This window comes from Suncus etruscus, chromosome 2 (assembly GCF_024139225.1).
Source record: "Suncus etruscus isolate mSunEtr1 chromosome 2, mSunEtr1.pri.cur, whole genome shotgun sequence".
NCBI classification, from domain to species: domain Eukaryota; kingdom Metazoa; phylum Chordata; class Mammalia; order Eulipotyphla; family Soricidae; genus Suncus; species Suncus etruscus.
In genome coordinates, this window is record NC_064849.1 from 99928783 (window position 1) to 99950357 (window position 21575).

The 21575-nt window shown below is 47.7% G+C and overlaps 1 protein-coding gene across 1 annotated transcript in view; it reads right to left on the reverse strand.

The window, feature by feature from the left end:
* PDZD2 (PDZ domain containing 2) overlaps positions 1–21575 on the reverse strand; it is a 410667-nt gene that overhangs the window by 75657 nt on the left and 313435 nt on the right. The window contains 2 exon segments of the mRNA XM_049769043.1: positions 17131–17283; positions 20760–20892. Of these exon segments, the coding sequence (XP_049625000.1) occupies positions 17131–17283; positions 20760–20892 (286 nt within the window).

The following is a 21575-nucleotide window of genomic DNA, read 5'->3' on the forward strand; positions in this document are numbered from 1 at the left end:
TGCAGGGCAAACGCCCTACCACTTGCACCACTGCTCCGGCCCCGGCTTGACTTTATTTTTGTGTGAGGAACCATGCCCTGTGCTTGGAGTCACTCCTGGCATGATGTTCTGGGGACCAAACCTGGGTCTCCCATATGCCACGCCTGTGCTCCATCATGTGCTCTAACTCCCTCACCCGTCTGTGGCAATTCAAAAAATATATTTTAAAATCTTTTTTATGACTATTTTTTGGGGGGCCACACCTGAACTTGGCAGTTTAGGGTTTATTCTTGGCAAGCTTGGGGGACCATATGGGATGCTGGAGATCGAATCTAGGTCTGCTGCAAGCAAGGCAAATGCCCTACCCACTGTGCTATCTCTCCGGCCCCTAAATCTTTTTAGAGAACCTCTCAGAGGTATGACTGGACAGAGCAGCTAGACATCGCTTTGAGGAACTGAATTTCTTGGCTTTTGGCTCACTTCAGTCATGTGAGAGAAAGCAAACCACTGTTACCCAGGAGGCAGACTTTTGGGGGGGGGGGATTCTGCAAATGAGACAGAAGACTGTCAAGCTCAAGAACCTAGGGCAGCCCTGTTGTTTTTTGTTTTTGTTTTTGGGCCACACCCTGCATTGCTCAGGGGTTAATCCTGGCTCTGTGCTCAGAAATCACTCCTGGCAGGCTGGGTGGGGGGACCATATGGGATGCCAGGGATTGAACCGGGTCTGCCCTGGATTGGCTGCATGCAAGGCAAACACCCTACCCCTGTGCTATCACTCCAGGTCCTGAAAGCATCAACTAGTGTCTCTGCTTAGCACCCCCATCTCTGGAGGTGATGGAGAGTGGTGAGTTCCCTTGCAGGCTCCAAGCTCTCTGATGTTCTTTTTAGGCTGCCAAAGACGCTTGTTTTCCAGATCTCTGGGGCAGATGTTTGAGTGACCGAAGGAGAACCAGATGGTCGTCCAAGAGCCAGGGTGGGGGAATGAAGAACCATTCAGGAAAAAAAGGGACACAGCACAGTAAATCAGCCTCCACTGCAAGAAGCCAGAGAGAGGATGGCAGACATGAATGCACAGAGCCTCTTACACTAGACTTGGCGCTTGCCAAGTGCGAGAACAAGTCAGAACGCAAAAGGAAATCAGGAGGACAGAGAAGGGGAAACTCACTAGACCTCAATGAGGGTCCTGGCACCGCAGAGAGTAGAGAGCAGATCCAAGTGCACCAGCTGAATGAACCAATACAAACCGGCCCTGTGGACCTATGACTAGTTTCCTCCCTTTAGCAGAGGCTTCCTGTCTCGGCGGGCAATTCTCTGGGTGAGGCTGACCATGCCAGTGACGTGCCAATGAAGATCTCTTGGCCACTAGGTAGAGGCAAAGACACTGTGGGGCGCTCACAGCCATTTAATTGTGTGCATCATGCATGGGGGTGGGGTGGGGGGAGGAGGGGGTGGTGGTAGAGAGGACCATATCCTCAAGTGACTCTGAAACAATAAGAGCTGTTGTCAGGTGGATGGCAAGAATTGGGGCTGCGCATGGTTCCTCCTGGTATTGATTCCAGATGGGTTCAGGCAAGCCAAAGTCGGACATTCTCTGGGAAGTTCTTACTCCTGCCATGTTCCCAGAGACATCACGGAACAATGTAGGTTTGTGGCTGTCTCATAGAAAGGTCCTTGGGTCATTTCTCAGCAGGGGCTGGCTGATGGCCCTCTGGGCTTTGGGCTCTGAGAACAAGATAGATGTCAGCAAACACAATAGAAGGATAACGTGTGGGCCAGAGTGATAGCGCAGTGAGTAGGGCATTTGCCTTGCATGTGGCCTAGCTGGGAAGGATCCAGGTTCGATCCCTGGCACCCCCATATGGTCCTCCAAGCCTGCCAGGAGTGATTTCTGAGTGCAGAGCCAAGAGTGACTCTGAGTGCCGCCAGGTGTGGTCCCAAAAGAAAACAAAAAAGAAGAATATGTGTATAGAAAGATCTCAAGATAGATGAAAAGTAAATGTTGGGTGAGGTAGATGGGACAGGGTGAAGGTGCTGGCTTGGTATGTATGTGGCTGTCTCTCTTTCCATCCCCAGTGTTGCATTTGTTCCTCTGAGCACTGCCAGGAGGCATTCCTAAGCACAGAGGCAGAAACAGCTTCTGAGAACCACTGGTCATGGCTCCAACTCCCCCTCCCTTCATAAAAAAGGAGGGCTCCCTTAAAGAAATGCACATAAGAGAGGGGCTGGGAAGGCAACTCAAAGGGCTGTTGTATTTTTTTTTTTTTGGCATGAAGAAGGCCCAAATTCCATCTCCTAAGTACTGCAGGGAGCAGCTCCGGAGCACTGAGCTAGGAGTAGACCCTGAAGTACTGCTGGGTATGATCCCCAAACTAACAAGCAAAAGACCTACGGTCATAAATGTTAACAAGCTGACTTAAAAAGGTGCCTGAGATGATGGCAGGCTGGGAGGGGGAGGTACTGGATGAACTCTGGGATTGGTACTGAAATGTTGTATATCTAAAACTCAAATAGAAATTACTTTATAAATCGCAATGCTTCAAGTAAAAAAAAAATTATGTAGAGTTGGAAAAACAGTACAAAGATTTGCCTAGCACTGACCCATATGCTGGGACTGCTTATGGTTCCTTGAGCATTGGCAATTGTGGCCCTGAGCACTGCCAGGGATCACTCAGTAAAAACAAAACAAAGAGAGAGACAGACAGACAGACAGACAGACAGAGACAGAGGCAGAGAGAGACAAAGAGAGAGAAGAGAGGGAGAGAAACAGAGAGAGAGAAGAGAGGGGGAGAGAGAGAGAGAGAGAGACAGACAGACAGACAGAAGGCTAGAACAGGGCTGCATGCATGCATCTGATCCCTGACAACACATGCCCCAGGTGACCCTAGTACCACAGGGATGAGAAACTCTACACTCAGGGACCAAGCACCGAACTTTCAGGCTGATTGTGTGCAGGGGTGAACCCAAGGCCCCCATGTAGGCCTGGGGGGCCTGTTTCCAACATGAGTGAGACCTTCCACAGGAGCAGGAGGACTGGCCAGAAGGAAAGGGAGGAAGAAATCGTGGGACACCCCCCCACACACAGCAGAGATGCCAAAGACTGAAGCACCCCTCAGCCATGCCAGGCATACAAGTACCTTCCCCGCACCAGTGTAGTTTCTGGAAGTCTCAGGGCCTTTGAGATTTGGTTGGCTTAGCTGCTGGGAACAGAGGGGGCATTCCGGGATCTGCTCCTGTCTGCTGTTACGTTTCAGCTGCACCCCAAAGCCAGCATCCACTGCCTGTCCTGGGAATTTGGGTGTGGTGTGTGAATACTCTAGAGATGGCACTGCTCCCAGGATCTCCCTGGAAGGGCGGGAACTTTTTGGGACCCATGCAAGCAGCTGTCAGGAGAGGCTGCCTGGGGCCACACCTGCTGTGTCAAGTTTGATTGGAAGAGTCATGCCCAGGATTCACCTGGGGCCTGTAGGAAGGCTGAGGTGAGCCGGGGCGACAGAAACTGGCCAGTGCACCTGAACTGTGCTTGGGTCACCTCCCCCAGAAAGGAAGGGCCAAGTCCAAGCCCAGTAACCCTCCAGTACCTCATTGTGTAATAGCATTGCTCAGCTAGAGGCCATACATCCTAGGATATTCCAAGTGACAACTGTAAATGGGGAGCAGGAACACATGGGACTAGGGGCCAAACCATAGGATGGGAGGAGGCCACAAAAAAGAAACAAGATGGGAAGAGTGGGAAAGACTGATATATGCATGTTCAAAGGTAATTGTCACCTGAAAAAACAAATATAATACCTGAAACCAACTACGCGGGGCTCTCTTGGAAAAATCAAATCTTGCATGCTACTGTCTCAGGGACCCCTTCTGGGGAGAATAGAGACCCATCACGCCAATTTTCCTCCCTGGGTAATTTTGTCACCAGTTTGTAGCAGAAAAACAATGTTAATTTTAAACTCCTTTCTGAAAGGCCTCCTTTCCTGCAAATCCTAATACATCCCACTCTTATGTTTCAAGGAGCAGACCAGAGATTTCGAATCCCGAAGGACACAGGAAACTAACTCAGTGAACAGGAGAGATATTTTTCAGAGGCAAAGTCTTAGGAGAGAGCAGGGCTGAGTGATGTCTTGGAATATGACTCTGGAATGTGTTTCCGGGCACAGATCAAGTCACCCCACACCTCTGATGGTATTAATTCCCTCTCAGAGTTATGGGAGGGCAGACGCCTTCTTACCGGTTCCAATCACCTCTCTCTTACTTCCACTGGAATTGGAAGAAATTTCTCCAATCCCAAAGACAATGATAACGCTACGGGGGTGGGGGGGTGGGGGTGTTCTTTAGCTGCATTTATTTCATCTGGCTGCATGCTGTGATACCAACTTGTGTGGATTCTGCAACCGTCTGGCAACCCCAAAAGATTCATAAATCACCCCCCAAGACTACTGTCATCATGTATGCATGCCCCAAAGAACCAAAACCAGACAAAATAGCTACAGGTTCTAAGACTTTCCTCGCAGACTCCAGAAGATCCTTGGGGTTCCCTACTGTTACTCCTTCCCACCCATACTTACTCCCACATTGGAGACCACCGTGCCACAAAGCCATGGAACACACTTTTGGTTTCATTATTTTGGGGCCACGCCTGGCACTGCTCAGGACTTATTCCTGGCTTGCACTCAGGGATTACTGCAAGACACCTTGTCATTTTAGGCATTAAATGTTTTAACACCGGGCCTGGAGAGATAGTACAGTGGCATTTGCCTTGCAAGCAGCTGATCCAGGATCAAAGGTGGTTGGTTCAAATCCCAGTGTCCCATATGGTCCCCCGTGCCTGCCAGGAGCTATTTCTGAGCAGACAGCCAGGAGTAACCCCTGAGCACCGCCAGGTGTGGGCCCCCCCCCAAAAAAAAATACCAAATGTTCTAACACCAATCCCACCACTAGTGTCCCCAATCTCTCACCCACCACTCTAGCCTGCTCCCTTGCAGGCACAAACAAATTTATATCATATTGTTTGTTACAGCACAAAGACAAATGGAATTATCAAAACTTAGTGATTCCCAAGGGAATCCATGTTGGGTCCCCTAGTGCCTTTGGTTGTCAGGGATCAAAACTAGGGTGGCCACGTGTAAGGCAAACACCTACCCACTGCACTATCTCTCCAGGCTCTAGACAGTGGTCCTCAAATTATGGCCCGTGGGCCACATATTGTATTTGTATCTATTTTGTTTCTTCATTGCAAAATAAGATATATGCAGTGTGCATAAGAATTCATTCATAAGTTTTGTTTTTACTATAGTCAGACCCTCCAATGGTCTGAGGGACAGTGAACTGGCCTCCTGTTTAAAAAGTTTGAGGACCCCTGCTAGAACATGCACTTTAAATTTTTTTGTTTTTTTTTTGGGGGGCCGGAGCAATAGCTCAACAGTAGAGCATTTGCCTTGCATACAGCTGACCCAGGATGGACCTGGGTTTGGTCCCTGGTGTCCCGTATGGTCCCCCAAGCCAGGAGTGATTACTGAATGCAAAGCCAGGAGTCACCCCTGAGCGTCACCGGGTGTGGCCCAAAACCAAAAAAAAATTATTTTTTGTTGTTGCTTTTCAGCTACACCCCACAGTGCTCAGGCTCTGTGCTTGAGGGACCACATGGGGTACTAGGGTCAATCCCATGCAAAGCAAGCTCCTCACCTGCTGTACGGTCTCTCCAGCTCTCTTTCTGCTTGCTTTTCTCTGCTGATTGATTCTATAAGTTATTTACTTCCTTGAGCATTACACCACTCAACTGAAAATGTAGCACAGGAGCAGGGAACAAGCTGGGACAGGCCCCAGAACATTCACCTAATCCAGAGAGCAGCAGCTCCCTGGGCAATGCATCCAGGCCAGGTCATCATTATCCTTATCTTCTCCACCTGCTTCCCATTAAAGAATCACGACATCTCTCTCTAAGGCTGAAACCAAAACACCCCCATGTGTCAACGTGCCCTGTGGCATGTTTGCCTTTTGCCTGGAAAGGGAGCACTGCTGGTGCTCCTTGGGAAGTCCCCATGGAAGGAGCAGTGGGGTACCATGCACAGCTTGAGCCCATGAAAAAGAAGCAGCGGATGTGGGAGATCTGCTGTTTACTTCCAGCTGGTGCCCACTTTTATGGCAATCCTGCCACCCCCGCTGTCTGCAGACCTGCAACCTGGAGGTGGAGGAACCACCTCGAACATGTCTGTGCTCATAAACCCTGCAGTGGGCCAGGCACACAACTGCTTCAAAACCCCTCTACCTTTTGCACACAGAAAGACAGGAGTGATCAGAGCCTTGAGATGTCTCTGATCATAGGGTTTGGGGAGACGGTACACATGGTACCATACAATCTGGGCCTCTGTGAGGCCATGAGTGGCGCCATGTGACTATCCAGCACTGCCAGGTGAATCCCTATTTAAAACCCAGCTTGGTTGGGACTGGAGAGATAGCATATTGAGTAGGGCATGCAGCTGACCTGAGTTGGATCCTTGGTATCACATATAAGAGCACAGAGCCAGGAGTTACCCATGAGCACTGCCAAACATGGCCCCTAAACAAACAAACAAATAAAAAAATCCAGTCTGGCATCTCCCTGATCTCACAGGCACTGATAGCCATCCTTCCCCTTACAGGTGAGTCACAGAAGTTGTCACCTGGCCCATCCTAGGATGTGATTGGGCCAGTGGCTCCTGCCCCATCTCCCAAAGCTTAACTTCCCCAAACCCAAGTATATGGGAATTTTCAGCATTTCAACTATCAAGCCTGAAAACAAACTCCACAATCTGGATCCCCTCAACAGAGCTCTGTACTATGAACACGGGCACTTGAGTCTATAATCCAATTTTTGAAAGGGTTTTTAAAATCACAACACTGTGATTAATCAAGCTGTTCCTAATATAGTCATTTCAGGCAGTAAGCGTTCCAACACCACTAGTGTCCTCAATCACTCACCTACCACTCTAGCCTGCCCCCACTCAAGGTGCAAACAAATTTAGATCATTTTGGGGCCAGAGCGATGGAACAGCAGTAGGGTGTTTGCCTTGCACGCGGCTGACCCAAGATAGACTGTTGTTCGATTCCCGCATCCCATAAGCTCCCCCAAGCCAGGACCAATTTCTGAGCACATATCCAGGAGTAACACCTGAGCATCACTGGGTGTGCCCCCCAAACCCAAACAAACAAACCAAATTTATATTATACTGTTTGTTACAGCACAAAGACAAATGGAATTATCAAAACTTATATAATCATAGGCCAATTGAAAAGATTGTTATATCTCGTCATGGTGTTACTAAAGTTAGTGTCAAAGGATTTACTAGGCTAGTTGAGCCTTCTGTATAATACTTTTTAAACTCACTAAGGTTGTAAGATTTCTGTGTAATTTCCCCACCAGATTTCCTGTGATATTACTGAGCTGACAGACAGTACTATATATTGGTTTTTGGGTCATACCCGGCAGTGCTCAGGGGTTCCTCCTGAATCTATGCTCGGAAATCACTCCTGGCAGGCTCCGGGACCATATGGGATGCTGGGATTTGAACCACCGACCTTCTGCATGCAAGGCAAATGCCTTCCCACTATGCTATCTCTCCTGCCCCCAGTACTATAAAATTTTGAGGTGTCTTGCAGCTGACCTGGGTTAAATCCTTGGTATCCCATATGGTCCCCTGAGCACAGAGCTATAAGCAGCAGCATGGTCTAGGATTTATAGATCTAAAACAAATTTGGTGGCTTGGAAGTTTGATAAGGTTCAGTCGTGGTACTGGGTTGTTTCTGGAGGATAGGGGGTAGCGTTAAGCTGCTGTAGGGGGATCTGCCCCTTTCCCACTCCTTTCTGTAAAGGCCACAGAAGGATCAACATAGACCAGACTACCTGGGAAGTATCAGTGGCCTTCTATTTTTTTGGAATTGGTAGAACAATTGAACTGTTTTTCTGCCAGGATGATTGCAGGTGTCTTCTGACTAAATTTTTGTTCTAGTGTCATACCCAGAAGTGCTCAGGGTTTATTTATTCCTGGTCCTATACTCAGGGATCACTTCTGGAATTGCTTAAGGAACTGGATGGGGTGTCAGGACTCAAACCCACTTTGACCACACCAGGTAAGTGTATTGTAACCTACTGAACTATCTCTTTTGCTCCATTCCCTGAATTTTTTTGTTTGTTTTGGGTCACACCACTGGTGGTTCTTAGGGGTTACTCCTTCCTGACTCTGTGCTCAAGTTATCATTCCTGGCAGACTCGGGGAACAATATAAGATGCTGAGGATTGAATTGGGTCAGCTGCATGCAAAGCAAATGCCCTATTGACTATACTATCACTCCAGCTTTTCTTCTCAATTTTTTTATTTTAATTTTTTTGGTCACTCCTGATGGTGCTTTGGGGTTACTCTCAGATCATTGCTCAGTGGGTCACCCCCAACCAGTGTTTCCAGGACCTTGAGGTGTTAGGGATTGAACAAGGGACTCTGGAGTATGCTCTACTTTACAGAACTTTCTCCAGCCCCTGCTGCCTTTGAGAGATACAAAGCACAGAGCAGGCTGCAAATGCAGCTGAAGGAAGGGCCAGGCACTGCTAAGTGCACAAACCTTCCCTGGCTGGGAAACCAAAGTGCAGTCTTTATTTTTGTTTGTTTGTTTGTTTTTGGTTCACACCCAGCAGTGCTCAGGGGTTACTCCTGACTGTGCTCAGAAATCACTCCTGGCAGGCACGGGGGACCATATGGGATGCCGGGATTCGAACCACCCTCAGTCCTGGATTGGCTGCATGCAAGGCAAATGCCCTACCGCTATGCTATCTCTCTGGCCCCAGAGTGTTGTCTTTGTATTCTGTTTGCTGCTCTTTGTATCTGACTCAGACTGGATTTCTCCAAAAACATGACAGACCATTTCCTATTCTAGAGCTGTGGGGTCCAACCAGAAAAGGTGCAACAGATGACTTAGCACATATCCAACACCAGATGGACCCATCTGCAAATGTCCAGAACCTTTCCTTTCTTTTGCAGATACAGCGATGTGATCAGTCACACATGTGTGCAAACCCCAGGCATCGCCACCACAACCTAGGTGACAATGTAGGCAAGGGAAAAGGAACACTAAAAGAAAATAACTTGCTGGCTCAGACAGAAGCTCAAGTCCTAGCTTTATTCATTTCCAAAAATGGTCAGTATCTTAAAAATAAATAAATAGGGGCCAGAGCAATAGCACAGCTATAGGGCTTGTATGCAGCTGACCCAGGATGAACCTGGGTTCGATCCCCAGCATCTTATTTGGTCCCCCGACCCTGCCAGGGGTGATTTCTGAATGCAGAGCCAAGAGTAACTTCTGTACACCTCTAGGTATGACCCCAAAACCAAAAACCAAACAAATAAACAAACAAACAACCCCCCCAAAAACCCACAGAAATTCAAACACCAGCATTAGACTTACAGAATTGTGGATGCAGCCAGTCCAACTTGACTTGTCTTCTCTTTAGGAATTAGATACTTGATTCTCTCTCTCTCTCTCTCTCTCTCTCTCTCTCTCTCTCTCTCTTATTTATTTGTGTGTGTGTCTGTCTGTGTGTGTGTGTGTGTGTGTGTGTGTGTGTGGCATACATACCCAGTGGTACTCAGGGCTATTGTCTGCCTCCGTGCTCAGGGATTAATCCTGGAGGTACTTGCCTGTCGGCAGATAATATGCAATGCCTCAACCACCAAGATTTTATCCAAGGTTTCCCAAAACTAGTGATTCCAAAAACATTAGAAGAGATTCTCAAGATGTTAGAGAAAGCCGGATACAGGTTTCCTGATGGATGAGCTAAACAGACTCTTCCTAGCTGTGCTCTGACAATTGCAGGTTTGGCAAAGACAATCAGCCCTGTGTGTGTGTGTGTGTGTGTGTGTGTGTGTGTGTGTGTGTGTGTGTGTGTGTGTGTGTGTGAGAGAGAGAGAGAGAGAGAGACAGACAGACAGACAGACAGAGACAGAGACAGAGAAAGAAACAGAGAGACAGAGACAGAGATGAGAGAGACAAAGACTAGCTCCCAACCACTTAAGATGTATCACCCATTTTGTATCCTGATATATTAAATATTCTTTTCTCTGTCATTTTATAAAGAGCTACTCTCATAGAAAACTAGAGCATGACTCCCCACCCCTTAAAATCCTCACCTAAAAAAAAGATTAAAATGGGGGCCAGAGAAATAGCACGGTGGTGAGGGCATTTGCCTTGCACGCAGCTGACCCAGGTTTCGCCCCCAGCATCCCACATGGTCCCCCTAGCCTGCCAGGAGTGATTTTTGAGTGCTGGGCGTGGCCCCCAAAATATTATATTATTGGTGATGATGGGCACAGGCTACTCCAAGTATAGACTGGTCTGACCTTGCCAAGAGAAAAGCCCTGACTGAGCAAATCTGTGGCTTATATGTCATTGGAAAAAACTGGAAAAATAATTCACTGATATATGGACAAAGATGTCTGTATGGAATTTTTTGGTTTTGGGGAAAAAATGAACACACATCTGATTGACATAAATGAAATTTGTGGAAGAAACATTGAGAAATAAATTATGGCATTTCCACATTACGGAATCTCAGCCACTATAAATCACATTCCCAAAGACACAGGAAAAGGCTCACAATGATATCACGGAAATCACAGCACATTTCAGAAGTAAATGTAAGGTTAATAAAAAAAAAACTGAAAAAAAAGATCAAGTGGCAAGCTAGTTCAAAAATGTTAAGGGAGGGCATCTTAGATGTGTGCTTATAGCTGGTTGTCTTGTGTGGGGAGCTTGAATGAAGAATAAAAAATGGTTTATATTGTGAAAATGACTTCTGCAATCAGGAAAACTCATTAAATTAGATGTACCTTTACCCACAATTTTGCTTTGGGCAAGTTTCAATTACCTGCATGTCCACTGTAGTATGAAAAATGATCATGTACAGCTGAGAAAGAGAGAGAGAGAGTGCAAGTACACTCATACAGCTGTAATGGCAGTTACACCCTTATAATTGTTTCTTTGCTCTGTTATCGCTGTTAGTCTATTACAGTGTCGACTTGATCAAGTAAACTTCACATACGTGCATAAGTGTACGAAAAACAAAGTCAATTCAGATATTGGTACTCTTTGTGATTCCGTATATCTGCTGGGTATCTTAGAATACATCTAAGAATAAGAGGAGGTATGTGATAATTTCAATGAATAATTTCCTTAATATATTAATTTATAAAAATCATTATAATATAAGGGACCAGAGTGGTAGCACAGCTATAGGGCATTTGCTTTGCACTCGGCCAATCTAGGATGGATCTGGGTTCGATTCCCGGCATCCTATTTGGTCACCCGAGCCTGCCAGGAGCGACTTTTGAGCTTAGAGACGGGAGTAAATCCTGAGCGCTGCTAGGTGTGGCCCCAAATTTAAAAGGAAAACCAAAGAACATCATTATAATATAAGCCACCCAAACTAAGATGTAACATATACATGCCTAACAGAGAGTCTCTAGACTTGCCTATTTATGAGACTAGTATATAGGTTTTACTATTAGGATGGGGATGTGGAGCCACACCCAGCAGTGCTCAGGGGCTATTTCTGGCTCTGTGCTCAGGAGTGATTCCTGGCAGTGCTCAGGGGACCATATATGGTGCTGAGGATCGAACGAGGGCCAACAGGATGTGTGGTAAACAGCTTAACCCCTGTGTCCTCTCTCCAGTCCTGGAGAACAGTAGCAGTCGTGTGAAACACCCCTAGAGACTTCATCCGGGGAATTTCTTGCAGAAGAAGGTAAGTCATTGTCACAAATAAGTGATTGTTACAAATAAGTGATTGTTATATTGTTTTAAATCAACCGGAAGTGCCTGGCTGCAGAGACCAGCCACTGCTCGGTCCTCTCTGGGCCTTTGCAAGAAGGAGCGAGGGGCTTGGGGACTTCTCCTGAGTCCAACAGCTCAGTGTGTGATGAGCTGGGCCAGGCCTGAGAAAGTCTGTTCCACAAGGACCAATCCTTTAGGCTGCTCAGGCTGTGCTGGGAGGAGGTTGAGGGCCGGGAGAGGTGGAAGTTTGGGCTGTGGGCAGTGAGAGGTACATGAATGGAGCCCCACTTAGCCCATTGCCCTGTGTGTGTGGCAATGGGACAGGAGCTGGGAATAGAGTATCAGTGCAGAAGCTCCAGGTAGAGTCTCAGAGGCTGGGGATTTGCAGGGAGGACAAGCAGACCAAGGGGGACACGAGACTGTCCTTGAGTCTGTAGGGCTGCTTCCTGCAGGCAGGCCCTGGATGCTGGAACCTGGATGTCGCTCCAAAGACCACAGAAGTCACTGATGGTCTTTTAGGGTGGATAAACACATTTAAAGCTCATTTTCACTTTGTTGTTAGCATTAGATGAGCTCTTGCTCTGCTGTGTGTGTGTGTGTGTGTGTGTGTGTGTGTGTGTGTGTGTGTGTGTGTGTACTGGAGCGTACTTTTTTTGGGCCACACCCAGCGGTGCTCAGGTTACTCCTGGCTCTGCACTCAGAAATCGCTCCTGACTGGCTCAGGGGACCATATGAGATGCTGGGAATTGAACCCAGGTCCATCATGGATTGGCCATGTGCAAGGCAAATGCCCTACCATTGTGTTATCGCTCCAGCCCCTGTTCTGTGTTTTTAAGTTTGTTACAACACCCGGTGACTGGCTGAGTTCTAGAGCTTTCCTGGGAATGGAAACCTACCACACACTCCTTCCCCTCCAAGCTGGATGAGAGAAACAGATTTTTATCAGCACTTCACAAATCTGAATGTGGGGGCCAGAGTGGTGGCTCAAGCGGTAAGGTGTCTGCCTTGCCCATGCTAGCCTAGGATGGACTGTGGTTCGATCCCCCGGCGTCCCATATGGTCCCCCAAGCCAGGAGTGATTTCTGAGTGCAGAGCCAGGAGTAGTAACCCCTGAGCATCACTGGGTGTGGACACCCCCCCTAAAAACAAACAAAACCAACTCTGAATGTGACCAGCAGTTCACAAGATGCCACGTGGTCATGCTACAGAGCAGGGTTGGGGACACTGGCTGGTGCCATGGGCATCTGCCTACTGGTAACATAGTATGTGGGTCCTGCAGTGCAGGTAGGTGGGCTGTGGGCAGCCCGAGTCATGCAGCAGGGCCTGGCTGCTGGATTTCATGGGCTGTAGCAGGACATTACCCACTGCTGCAAAGGAGCAAAGAGATTTCTGGGTAGGAGAGACAGTACAGGGTTAAGGCACTTGTCTTGCACACACTCTATGTGAGTGTGATCCCCAGCACTCCATAGAGTCCCCACAGCACTGCCAGGAGTGACAGCAAAGAGCTGGAATCACTCTTGAGCTCAAAACAGAAAACAAAGAAGGGCCAGAACAATAGCACAGCAGGTGGACTGCTAGTCTTGCCCAAGGCTGACCTGGGTTTAATCTCTGGCACCCCATATGGTCCCCTAAGTCCAACAAGTGACCCTCAGTAATGTGGCCTCTAAGTCAAAACCAAACAAAACCATCTTAGGGGCCTGAACAATAGCACAGCGGTAGGGCATTTGTCTTGCATGAGGCTGACCCAGAGGGACCTGGTTCGATTCCAGGCATCCCATATGGTCCCCTGCCAGGAGTGATTTCTGAGCACAGAGCCAGGAGTAATCCCTGAGCGCAGCTGGGTGTGGCCCAGAAACCAATCAACCAATAAAATAAATAAAGTTAAAAGAAAAACACACAAAAACGTAAGAGTGAAAGGATTTCATAGACATGGGGCAGGAAACTTTAAACAGAACTCAGAAATAGGGCTGGAGCAATAGCACTGCAGGTAAAGCATTTACCTAGTACATGACTGATCCAGGTTCAAGTCCTGGCATCCCATATGGTCCCCCAAGCCTGCCAGGAGTAAATTCTGAGTTCGGAGCCAGGAATAACCCCTAAGCTTCACTGGGTATAGCCTCAAAACAAACAAAAACAGAACTCAGGAATAATGCCCAGGGTCTCAAAAAGGTAGAGGATCTTGTCCATCTGTCCAAAAGAGTAGGGGAGAACAGAGCACTGCCAGGTCCTAAGAAGGGAGCCAGGCACTATCCAGGGACTGCTGGAGGCCTGCGGAGGCTGCTCTGGACAGAGAGTGAACTGGAGCCAGGACAGCCCAGAGCAGATCAGGATCAGGATTGCTCAAGGACAAAGCAGCAGTTCTGAAAGGTCGTGTCATCACTGAGTGGAAACGAGGCTAGTCTAGCCAGCAGCCACTGACAGGTGAGAAGAGATACCCAGATGACACATGCACAGAGTCATGGTATGTCACAGGAGACACACACTTGAATGTGGTTTAACATAAAGTGCAGCCCAAGTGCACTTGGGCCTATTCTAAGGTCCCCTTAGAGAGTTGCACAAGTCACTGTGTTCAACGACTTACCTCCACACCATTTGGTCTCCTGATAGCTCTCCCTGGAAGGAAACGCAGAGGGGAAAAGTACAAAACCCACCATAGAATATACAGTGCCTCTGAACAAACTTAAGAAAGGCAGCCCTGGGGGCCAGAGAAATAGCACAGCTTGCAAGGCAAATGCCCAACCCAGGGTTTGGTTTGAATCCCGGCATCCTATATGGTCCCCCATGCCTGCCAGGAACGATTTCTGAGCAGAGAGCCAGGAGTAACCCCTGAGTGCCACCAGGTGTGGCCCAAAAAACAAACAAACAAACAAAAGCAACAACAAAAGAAAAGCAGCCCCAAAAGATAAACTCCAAAGGCCAAAAAGGTGCTCAATGGGTAGAGCTCATGTTTTGCTTTGCACATAGGAAGCCTGGCTGTATCCCTGGCATGGTCCCCTGATTACCTCTGGGAGTAATTCTTGAGCAATGCTCTGGGAGTAGGCCCTCTAAGCACCACTAGGTGTGGCTCCCCAACCCAACCAAACTAAATCAAATTAAGAATAGAGTCTTGCCTTTGTAGGAAAAAAGATGTTCTAAGATTTTGACTCTGACATGGTAAAGCTCTTTACTAGAAGTTTAAATAGGGATGTCTCATTCTTGTATGAAACACCTTCGTGCTGACTACAACCTGCAGAACCGTACTCAAGCTTCCTGAATCTCCAGAGATGCAAAAGAAAGGGTGAAACCATCTCTTATGCCCCTAAAGTAAAAATAGCACATTATGTAAACATTATAAAAGAGGCTTTAAATTGTTTTTGTTATTATTTTGGGGCAACACCCAGTGATGCTTAGGGGTTACTCCTGGCTCTGTGCTCAGAAATTACTACTGTCAGGTTCAGGTTCATGGGATGCCGGGGCTTGAACTTGGGCCAGTCACGTGCAAGGCAAAAGCCCTCCCTGCTATGCTATCACTCTAGCCCCTGATGCTTTAAAGTTTATTTATTTATTTATTTATTTATTTATTTATTTATTTATTTATTTATTTATTTATTTATTTTTCTCTAAGGCCCCAATGATGAGCCAAGAAAAATGCCCCAACAAAGCTTGTTCATTTGGATCTTTGATCTTTGGATCTTTGATCAGGGCTAGTGGGAAGAGGTGCCCTGGCCACAGCCAGAAAGACGAACAAGATTTCACGCTGCAACACTGCAGACACCACCTTCCTGATCCAGGAGAAAGGAGCCTGAGCCCTGGTGAGTGTGAACAGGGGTAAACAGAGGCTTTTGCAATAGTTCCCATTTGTATCTGTTTTCATTGCCTGCTTTTTCCTTTTTGTTTGGATCTCAATAAAGGGGAGGTAGGAAGGCAGAAGAGAGAGAGCTTTTCCTTTAGGCTTGTGGTTCCACGTATGGAGCAACTGGCTTGTGGATGAACAGCTTGTAGTGAGTTTCTTGTCTTTTCTAACCTTCAAATCTGTGTGCATTATTTACTGTGGAATTCGACAGAATTCCAGAACAGCATCTCCTATCCTCTCCGGATAGGGGATGTGGGATTTCCATTTCCCCCTTGAGGACTGTGGAATGACTAATCTGTACCTCTGCAACACCCCAGACTGACAAGCCTCCATACCATGGGCAGTCCTGGTCTGGCTCCAATAGGAGGGCTTAGTTTAGCTCTACAGTTTGACTGGATTACTTCCCGGTGATGTTAACGTTCGACTTTCAACCGGAAATTCCTCTTCACATTAAAATACACAGTCTTCAAACACCGTATCAGAAAATATCCCCGAAAGCGCCCCAGAGCATGGAGGATGCTGAGCTTAATACACAATGGCTCCTATGCTGCTGTCCGTCAGTTTTAGTGTTGCTCCTCTTTTCTTTTTTTAACTTGTCCATAGTTTGAAGATGCTTATCTTTTTCTAACAAGTACACTAAGAACCTTAAAAGGATTTTTTCACAGTTTTATTGTATAGTTTGTACAAATGCTGTACAGTTTATAAAAATATAATTGAAGGGATTTCGAGTAATAGAGGAAGGTACTTAACTCCAAATATGATCATGTATGAAAATGCCAGGATAGAGGTCAGAGCAATAGCACATCGTGCTATTGGTGGATAATAGTGGATAAGGTGTTTGCCTTGCACACAGCTGAACTGGGTTTGATCTCTGACATCCCAGATGGTCCCCTGAGCCTGCCAGGAGTAATTTCTGAGCACAAAGATAGGAGTAACCCCTCAGCACCACCAGGTGTGGTCCCCAAACTAAAACAAACAAAAAATCCAGGACTGGTATGTGTGTGTGTGTGTGTGTGTGTGTGTGTGTGTGTGAAATTTCAGAATTTTAATTAGAAAGATTAAATTTGGGGCCGGAGTGATAGCAAAGCAGTAGGGTGTTTGCCTTGCACACTGCGGACTCGGGATAGATCCGGGTTAGATCCTCGGCATCCCATATGGTCCCCTGAGCTTGCCAGGAGCAATTTCTGAGCGAAGAGCCAGGAATAATCCCTGAGCACTACCAGGTGTGGCCCCAAAACAAAAACAAAAAGTAAAAGAGGAAACTTCTGATTGGCTGAAGGAAACACCAGAAACATTTACTGATCCAGAGCTTCAGAGTTCCTTCGTGGATGAAAGGCGCTGCCCTTGCAGATTTTTCTGGAAGGCTCAGTGAGAAGAGCATCCCCTGGGACCCTCCCCCATGCTGGCTCTGCTAGACTTGCTGGGTCTCTGCTCTCAGGTGCCAGGCATGTGTTTGGCCCAGGCATGTGTGTTACTAGGTTGTCCTGTGCAGCCTCCCATGGAAATTGTCACCCTGAGGTACTTACTGTCCCCCGGACTGAGGTGTTGGCTCCTACTTCCTCATCTGCATCCACCTCCTGGTCTTCCTTGTCCGTCCAGGAGGACACATCCTCTGCTGAGCTGGCCAGGTCAGGCAGACTTTGGGCTGTCAACCGGAGGAGGTCCTCGGCTGAGGTTTCCTGGGGACAAAATGGTCATATGTTATTTGGGGGCATTGCCGTCAGGCTTAACAAGACGTGTGTGTGTGTGTGTGTGTGTGTGTGTGTGTGTGTGTGTGTGTGTGTGTGTGTTTTGAGTTTCTCTCTCCCTGGAAGCATTTCCTGTCAGGACAATTCCCCTCCTTCTCCTTCTCCACCTCCAGTGAGGGGGCCTGGTGTCCTGCAGCATATCTGAGCAGAAGGAGATAGCTAGGGAAGGAAGAGACCATCTCAGATCTCAGATCCTGCCCCTGAAGCCTCAGTGCTTGGATTCTCCTGCCAAGGTTTCCACTCTGCACCCCCATGAGCAAAGGGTCTTGGAGACAAAAGGCATACAGGAGCAAAGAAGAGTTTTCAGAAAGTATAGAATATTCTTCCATTCTATTCACTAAATTCTCTGAAAATAGGCCCTTAAAATCTAAGAGAAAACAAAAAAAGCTGGAAGGGGCTGGAATAATAGCACAGCAGGTAGGGCATTTGCCTGGCATGAAGCTGACCTGGGTTCGATCCTCAGCATCCCAGATGGTTCCCTGAGCCTCCCAGGAGTGATTCCTGAGTGCAGAGCCAGGAATCGTGGCCCCAAAACAAACAACAAAAACAAACTAACAATCATCAATACATTAGAGAATCTGGAGATGATTCAAAGGGCTGAGTGCAAAATAAAGGGCCTGGGTTTGGTCCCCAGCACCCTATATGGTTTCTCCGAACACCACCAGGAGTGATCTTTGAGTGCAGAGCCAGGAGAAAACCTTGAGCATTGTCGATATAGCTCTAAAACCAGAAAAGAAAGCAACAACAACAACAAACAGCAGAATCTCAGTTCCAAAGTCACACTGGCCTTATGCTGACTCACCCCAGTTGAACTGGGGTGAACTGGAAGTGAGCCCCAGGCTCTGCTTCACTGGCTCCTCAGGTCCTAAGGCTTCCTGGGGAGTCTCAGCAGCAGCCATAGGGCCTGTATCCCAGGAAGGAGGGGACCAGGACAATGGCCTTGGGGAGCACCTCTGGGAGGAAAAGCAGCAAACAGGGGCCTGATGAGCCCAGGGTGCCCTGGTTCAGGTCAAACAAAGGTGCATGAGAGGGAGGGACTGACTGGACCAACAGGACCCACAGGCTCTGGGGAGGCGCAAGTGAGTCAGAAGCAAGCAGGCCTGAGTGGGTCCCAGCAGAGCTCAACCTCAGCACGTCCCGAAGGAGGCTGGCAGCTGCATTGGCCACCCCCTGCTTTCGGGCTAGTTGCTCCACTCTCAGCCTATGCTTTTCCCAACCAGGATGACCTTTCCCAGCTCCTCAGTATCTTTCAGAAGAGCTTTAAAAATAGGGCTGGGTTGGGGCCAGAGAGATAGTACAGTGGGTAGAGCATTTGCCTTACATGAGGTCAACCCGAGTTCTATCCTCAGCATCCCATCTGGTCCTGAGAACTGCCAGGAATAATGGCCCCTGAGTGCAGAGCCAGGAGTAATCCCTACGCACCACTGGGTATCACCCGACCCCCAAAGGGGGAAGCCATAGTCCAGCATGTAGTGATTTTCTTGCTTCTGCATACAACAAAATTCAATTCAATCCCCAGCACCACACATGGTCCCCTGAATCTACCTAGAGGAATTCCCCAAAACAAAGTCAGGAGAAAGTCCTGTGTGTCATCCCACTGCAGAAAAAAAAAAAAGGACCCAAAACACTTTTTTTGTTTAATTTTGGGTCACACCTGGTGATGCTTGCTCAGGGTTTATTCCTGGTTCTGCATCCAGGAGTTATTCCTCGAGGTGCTTGGGAAATCACATGGGATGTCAGGGATTGAACCCAGGTCAGTCACATACAAGGCAAGTGCCATACCCACTGTGCTATCACTATAGACCAGGACCAAAAGACTTTAAAAAAGGAATTATAGGGGGCTGGAGTGATAGCACAGCGAAAGGGCATTTGCCTTGTACTTGGCCAACATAGGACGAACACCAGTTTGAATCCCGGCATCCTATATGGTCCCCTGAGCCTGTGAGGGAGTGATTTCTGAACACAGAGCCAGGAATAACCCCTGAGCCCAGCCAGGTGTGGTCCCAAAAACCAAAAAAAAAAAAAAAACCAAACAAACAAAATTATAAGTTGGGTGCTTTGGTGGTGATAAAGGTGCAATAACTTTGTACATCAAAACCAAAACCATTAACACTATTGTACTCAGGTCACCTAAACTATAATACAAACATTTTTATAAAGAAAAAATGAGATGCATGTGGCATCAAGTCATTCAGATGCACTTACACTTCAGGGCCAAGATAAGTGTGTAAGCACACAGGTGTGCAAATGTGTGTGTTTCTGTGTGTACATCTGTGTGTGGGGTAGTGGTGAGGGTATGGGGAGGACTTGAATATAAATTCATCATCTTCATTTAAAATATATATTTAGAAACCAGGTAAGAGTGTTCAAAGGGCTAAGTGCATGCTTTTTGTGGGGAGGTCTGGGACAATCCCCCTGTACTGCATGGACCCCAGAGCACTGAACAGGGAACATCTGGGTGTGGGCCCAAACCAAACCACAACAACAAATTAAAAACAGGGGCTCACAGGTTAGCTGCCTTACACACGGGCATATACACACACCTACACCCACATACGCTAAGTACTGGAAAACAAATGGGAGGGCCAGGAGCTAGTGTGGGAGGTAAAGAGCTTGTCTTACATGCGGACACATTGGCCATGACTCTGATTTGAGTCCCTGACCCCACCTACAGTTCTCTGAGCACTGCCAGGAGTTGCTCCTGGGAACAGAGTTGCCAAACATTGCCTGGGAAGGCTCCCAAATTAAATGTCCATTAGACAAAACAAAGCTCAGGGCTGATAGCACAGCGGTAGGGTGTTTGCCTTGCATGCGGCCAACCTGGGATGACCACTGGATGTGGCACAAAAAAACAAAATAACCTCCCCAAACCAAAAAGAACCACCCACAAAAAAAAACCCAACAATCAACAAACAAACAAACAAAAAACATGAGTAATTAATTCATGGTTAAGTGTAACTTCTAAAATGATAATTATCTGGGGCCAGAGCAACAGTACAGCAGGTTGGGAGTTTGCCATGCATACAGCTGACCCAGGTTTAATCCCTGACACTTCATATGGTTCCCTGAGCACCATCAGGGTTAATTCCTGAGTGTAGAGCTAGGAGTAATCACTGAGCACCTTGGGGTAGCCCAGAAACAAAAACAAACAAGCGAAAAACAAAGCTGGAGATACTCAGGGACACCTCAGTGGTAACTGCCTTGCTGCAATGTGATGTTGTCTTGCACCCTGGGTACCGCCACACCACATGCCAAGTGCAACTTTAATGGCACTAATACGTGTGTGAGTTCTTCCACTAAGTTGGGAGGGCACCATGACCACCTCGAGTGTGTGCCTGGCACTGCCGCAAAACAGGGAAGACGAGGAGGCACAGGAGTAAATTACAATACAGACCCAAGGGACCTACCTTGCTGGCCACCACCAGCTGGACCACTCCGCTGGCCGAGCGAAGAATGGCCACGGCTTCCTCGTGGGAGAGCCCCACCAGCAAGTGCCCATTAATCACCAGCAGCTCGTCTCCCAGGGCCAATCTTCCGTCCCTGGGGAAACAGAGGAGACACAGCCTTGGTCAAGCCTGTGAGTTGGATCTGAAACTGGGGGTGAGGGTAGGAAAGTGGGGGTGGTAGGGTGTTTGGGATAGGTTCTAGCCTTCCTGCTCTAGCTTGGTCTACTTGGGTCCAGAGGCCCACTTCTGGGAGAGAGAAACGCTAGGATTTCACACAGTGGCTTAGCAAGTGGCATTTTCTTAAATTACCATCATTTCTGGCACTGATGTCAAAGAAGTGAGTCCCAGCCAGTTGGAAATCGTGTTAGGGATAGCAGGGTGGCGGGTTTGAGAACACTTAGTCTTTCTCAGTCCTACCTACCACCCATCCCAGTGGATTAGGTGCCAGCTGAGTTCCCCAGGCTCACCAGGAATCACCCCTCTTCTTGATAATATATAGCTAGCTTTGTGGCAATCTCCCTGGAGCACACAGAATTCTAAGCATTGGCAGGTCAAGGCCTAGCTCACACCTAAACATGCACAGGCCAGCTTAATAGGCACAGGATGAGAAGAAAAATGAACAAAAAAAGCGTGTGAATTCATCCTGTTGTGGCATCAGCCCTGATCCATACTGAGGCCATAGAAGCACTCTTTAAGGGGCCTGATACCACACATAGGTCGGGCAGACTGGCACAGAGTACCCAGGGAACTGCCAGACCCTTCAATCATGCTGGCTTT